The 7,175-nt window shown below is 42.2% G+C and overlaps 1 protein-coding gene across 1 annotated transcript; it reads left to right on the top strand.

Annotated features, from left to right (window-relative positions):
* Positions 1-453: 453 nt before the first annotated feature.
* LOC101598052 (60S ribosomal protein L32-like) lies at positions 454-952 on the top strand. The gene has a single exon (XM_045136073.1). It carries the CDS (start codon positions 493-495, stop codon positions 898-900), a length of 408 nt encoding a protein of 135 aa, XP_044992008.1. The 5' UTR covers positions 454-492; the 3' UTR covers positions 901-952.
* Positions 953-7,175: the final 6,223 nt, after the last annotated feature.

The raw sequence follows: 7,175 nt of genomic DNA, 5'->3' as shown, positions 1-7,175 counted from the left end.
TCCTGTGGCTCAAGCTGAGCCTGACAGCTGGCTGTCTGCTGTTGCCGGCTTGTGTGGGCTCTGGATGCTCTGGATCTCTCTTACTTCTCCGCTGCCATTTCAATTTCCTATACATCTTACTTTTTAGTAAAAGTGTGTATTTTGTTGGGATTTTTTCCCGCACTAGGCTGCTCTGGTATGGTACCTATGCTGCCATCTGAATCGGAAGTCTATTTGCTTATTTATTTGAGAGAGAGTGAGAGAGAGACAGATAGTGAGAAAGAGAATGGGCTTCTAGACACTGCAAATAAATTCTGGATGCATGCATCACTTTGTACATCTGGCTTTATGTGGGTCTTGGGGGAATTGATCCAGGGTCCTTTGGCTTTGCAGACAAGCACCTTAACCACTAAGCCATCTCTTCAGCCATATTCTACTTTGTTTTTAAAGAATATTTCAGCCCTCTTCTTCGGCGCTGCCTGCGGAGGTAGCTGCCATCTTCTGCTCGGCATCATGGCTGCCCTCAGACCTCTGGTGAAGCCCAAGATTGTCAAAAAGAGGACCAAGAAGTTCATTTGGCATCAGTCAGACCGATATGTCAAAATGAAGCGTAACTGGTGGAAACCCAGAGGTATTGACAACAAGGTGCGGAGAAGATTCAAAGGCCAAATTCTGATGCCCAACACTGGTTATGGGAGCAACAAGGAAACAAAGCACATGCTGCCCAGTGGCTTCCGGAAGTTCCTGGTCCACAATGTCAAGGAGCTGGAAGTGCTCCTAATGTGCAACAAATCTTACTATGCTGAGATTGCTCACAACGTTTCTTCGAAGAACCGCAAAGCCATTGTGGAAAGAGAGGCCCAGCTGGCTATTAGAATCACCAATCCCAATGCCAGACTGCACAGTGAAGAAAATGAATAATCAGCTTATGTACATCTTATATTTGTACTTAAATAAAACCAGGAAACATGCTGTCAAAAAAAAAAAGAATATTTCATTTGAGAGAGAGAGAAAGAGGCAGGGAGAGAGATAGATAAAGAGAGAGAGAGAGAGAGAGAGAGAGAGAGAGAGAGAGAGAGAACAAGCGAGAGTGAGCATGCCAGGGCTTCTAGCCACTGCAAATGAACTCCAGAAACATGCAATACCTTGTGCATCAGGCTTAAGTGGGTACAGCAGAATCAAACCTCAGACTTTAGGCTTCACAGGCAAGTGCCTTAACTGCTGAGCCATCTCTCTAGCCCTCTATTCATCTTTTATTGTATGTATGATTGCTTTTGAAGTACCCACTAGGGGATTGCTTTTTTCTTTCCTTCCCAGACAGAAGTGTTTGAGCTTGTTTTAACATTTCCTGTCTGCCTTAATGTCTCCCTTCAGATCATTCTAAGTTATTTCTAGCTTCTCTGACAATTCATATTTTAATGTATTTTCTAATACTTTTGCTTTAAAAAAATATATTTATTTATTTGCAAGCAGAGAGAGAGAAGACAGACTGAGGGGTTGGGGGAGAATGGGCATGCCAAGGTCTCCAGCCACTACAAACAAACTCCACCTTGTGCATCTGACTTACATGGGTACTAGGGAATCAAACCCATGCCATTATTCTTTGCAGGCAAATGCCTTAACTGCTGAGCCATCTCTCCAGCCCATTTCTGGCCTTTTATTTTTTTAACCCCTCCTACCCAGCACATCCCAGTTTCAATGGCAGGTGCTAGAAAGAGAAGAGTGAGCCTTCATCAGCAAGTGGCTAATGTGTGTGGGGTACTTGCCACTCTTTCAATGACAAGGTACTCAGTGACAGGACCTGCTTGTAACAGATTGGTAATTGAGAGAAACCAACATGCACCCCCATGTGCCAGCTAAGCTGTCTCTCCACTAGGTTGGCATACATGGCATTCTTTGCAACTTCTGATGTTGTTATCTAGTGCTCACGTGAGCGGCTTTCCTCTTTGCCTTCCCTGCTAATAAATTAAACCACTATAGTATTTCTTTGAAAAGAAAACACAAGCTTGCTGGGTTGGGAGATTTTTCCAAGGCCTCTCTGCTATAGTAAAATCCTATTTACGTAGGCCCCTCAAGCCAACATTACTTTTTTGCTATAAAAACACCACTTGAATGTGCAGAGACATGTGCCCTCTGTGTAAGATCCCTTCACACCGGTGAAAACAGCTGACATGTCTGCATTTCCTGAGTGCGAAGGCAAAAGGCACCTGGTTCCAAGAGGTCAGGCTGCCTGACTCCAGCCTTGACTTTCATCTCCAGCACAGCAGCATGCCGGTGAGTGCTCCGCTCTTACCCCGCCCATACCAAGTCTGATTCAGAAGATAAACATGGTGCTGGAGAGATGGCTTAGTGGTTCAGGTACCTGTCTGAGAAGCCCAGTGACCTAGGTTCCATTCCCAAGAACCATGGTACTGCATGTGTCAGGAGATTGCAGAGGCTAGAGGCACTGGTACATTCTCTTTCTCTCAATAACTAACTAAGTAAATAAATAAAAATTAAAGAAAAGACAGACAGGAACTTTTCAGTCTCCAAAGGCACCAGTGCCTGAGCTTGCAATGACACAGTAGTGTTTCCTCAAATGCGGAGGTTTACAACGAAGGACAGAGGACCACACAGGCCATGTGCACCAACAGGCACAGATCATGGTGGTGAGGCACAGCAAGCTGTCTATTGTAAAAATATACATTTTGTGGGGCCAGACAGATGACTTCGTAGTTAAGGCATTTGCCTACAAAGCATAGTGAACCAAGTTCAACTCCCCTGTACCCACATCAAGCCAGATGCACAAGACGTCATATGCATCTGGAGTTTGTTTACAGTGACTAGAGGTCCAGGTACATCCATTCTATCTGTCTCTCTTCTTTCTATTTCTCTCTCCTTGCAAATAAATAAAAAAATATTAAAAAAGAATTTCTTTAATAATTAAAAATATATGTTCCTTTTTGCTTAGCTTCCTTATTTTTAACTTTTTATTGGCCGCCCTGTACATGGTAACTGATATTTCAGCTGAGTTCCCAAAGAGCACACAAGTTTGCATTATTTGTATTTTTACCATTGTTCTTCAAAGTTGCTATATTCAAGCCTTCTATTCTATGTACTTGCTCATCTTTTTGTCTGGTGGTTTTGTTCATGGGTAGGAATAAGGCATTCAAATCTATTACTATGTAAATCTATTTTTCCTTGAATTCTATCATTTTGCCTCAAATATTTTGATGCCTCTTTTTAAATTCTAAATATTTGTAATTATTTCACATTCTTGTTGGGTTGAACAAATGTCATCATTATATACTATCTTTCTTTGTCTCTCGATTTCTTTGTTATTTGATAACAAGTGACTTAATACTTAATTGTTTCCATGTAATCATGTAATCAGTCAGTAATTAATGCCAAGTATATGTTTATTGGGAGTTAAGTATTTCTGTGGTTCTGTTGGAAGTGTTTCCACGAAGTAGGATGTGTGCTTGTTGTCTTGACAGAGCTCCCATGAGTTCAATGAGATGCAACACAGTGATGGAGGTGTGGGGTCAGAGAACATAGCAGGCTCTAGAGCCAGAACCCCTTGCTCAGAAATGTGAGTCGAAGGCCAGGGAGATGGTTCAGCCTTTAAGGCACTTGCTTGCAAAGCTTGATGGCCTGGGTTTGATTCCCCAGTAAATACATAAAACCAGATGTTCAAAATGATACATGTGTCTAGAGTTTGTTTCCAGCAGCAAGAGTCCCTATGTCTCTCCTTGAGAAATAAATAAAAATAAATTTACTAAAGAAATGTGCTGCTACTTGTCTGCTGTGTAGTCATTGGGCATGTTATTTAAGTTTAGCAAGTCTCAATTTCTCTTTGTTTGTTAAAAACATTATCTATTTACTTATTTGTGGAGGAAGCAGGGATAAGGAATGAGAGAATGGGCAGGTTAGTGCCTCCAGCCACTGCAAATGAACTCCAGATGTACCTGCCCCCTTGTGCATTTGGCTTATGTGGGTCCTGAGGAATTGAACCTGGGCTGGCAGGCTTTAGGTTTTGTAAGCAAGCACCTTTAATTGCTGAGCCATCTCCCCACCCCTTGGTTTCTCTTTAAAATGAGGACACTGCCACCACCCTGGCTTGTGTAAGGAGTACATGAGGTGATCTTCATTAAATGCATATCAGAGCTCAGCCATTCCACCGCGTGTGAGAAGCCTCCTTCACACATGCTGCCATCTACGTGTAATTCCAGACGTATGCTATAGGGAAACCCTTAGGTTCTTAATAGATGTTCTTGTCTTCTCTTGATTTAAAAAATTACAAGTAAAATAACCATCTCCAATTTTTAACATATGACTCATTTCCATCTAGGTTGAGGACAGCCATCATTACTACTTGGTTTTCTGGAGTTGTTTGAACCTATAAGCTCCTCCTGGCATTGTAGTCTCTGTCCCTCCATCTTGGTATTGCACCCACCTGCCCCTTCCCTCCAAGGGCCTCATGACGAGACTTTCCTCATCCTTCAGTCTGTTCAAAGGACCATGAAGACTCTGTCTAAAGTCACCCACAGCAGTCACTTGTGAGCAAATTACCCGTGTATTTACATCATGGCACTGTTTTCATTTTGTTTGCTGCCAAATTGTATTGTTTCTCACTGGAATGGAAGCTGTGTGAAAACAAGAAGATTTTCTGTCTTGAGCATGTAGTGTCCTCATCTCTTAGCATGGAGACGGATACATGTTAGTCATTCCAGAAAGATGTGTATGTGCGTTAGGAAGGAGAGAGGGAGGGCGCGGGGGAGGCAGTGGGAGATCCATGTTGGTTGTATCTTCAGAGACCATGTGATGGAGGTTTATTTTCTATGCAAAATGAAAGAACAGAGGGCAGCAGAGAGGGAGAAAAGAGGACAAGGAAGGAGCATGGAGACAAAGAGGAAACAAAGTCCATATGAGAACAGAAGAGGTCTTTAGGGAACAAGGGCAAGGGCATTTCCTTCAAATCAGACCCCTATCCAGAATGAACTTTGAGGGTTTGACCAGCTGTTGTAGTAAGTTCCACACTGCTGGAATGAACTTCCAAACAGACACAGTTTATGAGAGGAACAGGATTTATTTCAAATTTATTACAAATCCAGAGGAAGTTCCATAATGGTGGAAGAAGTTGGCTCCCTGTCACAGATACAAGCTGAGAGATACCACCAATCAGCCAGCCCCGAAACCAGCAGAAGCAGGCCCCGGAGTTCACACTCCTCTGCAGACATTAGGCCTGACTTCAGTTCTGTCCCCAGTGGCATGCCCCCCGTAGCAGGAGTCTGGCTGCTAGGAGCAGAAGCTGCAAACTCAGTGTTTTAGTATTTTATTTTATCTGGCTTATGTGGGTACTGGGGAATTGAACCTGGATTCTTAGTTTTCTCAGGCAAGTGTGTTAACTGCTAAGCTCTATCTCCAGCTCCAAACTCAATTTTAAATGTATGGAGGACATACATTCAAACTATCATGACTGCACTGTCAAGAGTGTGCTGTCTTAAGTTGTTTATCTGCTTATTGATAAAAGAATAATGCTTGCTCCATAGCACCTTTATGATAGTTAAATCACTAAGATTACTGTTATAGTCTGGGTTCTCTATAGGAAGGGAATAAATAGGATGAATATATACTATGAGGGAGATTTGTTAATTTGCCTTACACAGCCTGGGCTGGTCAGTCTAACAATAGCTATCTACAGGTTAGAGAGGCTGAGAACCCACTAGCTGTTCAGGCCCCGAGGCTGTGCAGTCCAATAGTTCTGATCTGGCACTGAAGGCCTGGAAGATTTCTGCTTTTCAGTCCACAGTGCAAGTGCATGAGGCTGGGTTCCAATAACTGACGGTGGTGGCCACAGGCTAGAAGCATGCACAAGCAAGTAGCATGGGCAGTCAGGCAAAATCCCCTGTGGACTCTTGGTCTTGCTTTATGGATAGCCCATCATTGGAAGAGCTCCCCGCTCTGTGGTGGGGGGAGGGTTGGAAAGGTCTTCCTCCATAAAATCTTTCCTGGACATGCTCTCACAGACCCACATACATACATACATACCATATATATTTAAAAAATTCTCTTGTGCTCATCTCAGATCATCATCCTCCTGCAGTCAGTGAGTCATGGTGTTTTGTCTTCTAAAATTCTGCACATTGAGAGCTGGTGAGATAGCTTAGCTGGTGAGAAAGCACTTGCCTGCAAAGCCAAAGGACCCAGCTTCAATTCCCCAGGACACAGGTAATACAAATGCACAAGGGGATACACATGTTTGTAGTTCATTTGCAATGGCTAGAGGCCCTGAGATGCCTCTTTCTCTATCTCTCTCTATCTCAAATAAATAAAAATTAAATAAAATTAAATTTTAAAAAGTAACAGGTTTGTTGGATGTGGTGATGCACACCTTTAAGCCCAGCACTTGGGAGGCTGAGGTAGGAGGATTGCTGTGAGTTTGAGGCCATCCTGCAACTACATAGTGAATTCCAGGTCAGCCTGGGCTACAGCGAGACCCTGCCTCAAAAAAAATCTGTACATTTATTTCATAGATTACTGTTCTAAATGATTCTAAAACCTGCCTAAGGAAATAATCTGACTAAATCCATAGACATTTTCTTTGCTTCCTATTACTAAAGTCTGAGTTCATTCATTTAATTAATTAGTGATTTAGATTAATCTTAGATTTCTTTATGCTACAGTAGCCTATTTTGAACATTAATAAAATACTCCCTTGCATCCCTGCTGACGACTCGGATCTACCCTAAGGAGATCAGCGTGAACACAGCAGCAGTTTAGGTGTACAGACATCTATCATAGAATTGCTGTGCTCAGAGACTGGGGCACCGCAACATCCAAAAATGAACTGAACATTAAATAATCACATCATCACAAAACTGGAATATTAAGCTACAAAATTTTCTTTAGTGTATGGCAATGTATATAATATAATGAAAAATATTAAAAGGAGCCTATTAATTCTTTGCATTCTCATTGTGTCCAAATAGCAAGGGAACAAGATGAGGAGATCACCTTTGAGCGTGAACAGCGGGCATAACCGGCAGCAGGTTGAGGCTAAGTTTGTTATTATCTTTATAATATACTCACAAATGTTCTCAGTAAGGCTGCGTGTCTTTATAATATACTCACAAATGTTCTCAGTAAAGCTGCGTGTTTTTATAATATACTCACAAATGTTCTCAGTAAGGCTGCGTGTTTTTATAATATACTCA

This window comes from Jaculus jaculus, chromosome 16 (genome assembly GCF_020740685.1).
Source record: "Jaculus jaculus isolate mJacJac1 chromosome 16, mJacJac1.mat.Y.cur, whole genome shotgun sequence".
Taxonomy (NCBI): Eukaryota; Metazoa; Chordata; class Mammalia; order Rodentia; family Dipodidae; genus Jaculus; species Jaculus jaculus.
The sequence above is the reverse complement of the archived record's forward strand: the minus strand, read 5'-3'. Positions and strand labels throughout refer to the sequence as shown.

Coding starts and splice junctions, on each gene's coding strand:
- LOC101598052 (XM_045136073.1), top strand. CDS start 493: ATGGCTGCCCTCAGACCTCTGGTGAAGCCCAAGATTGTCAAAAAGAGG.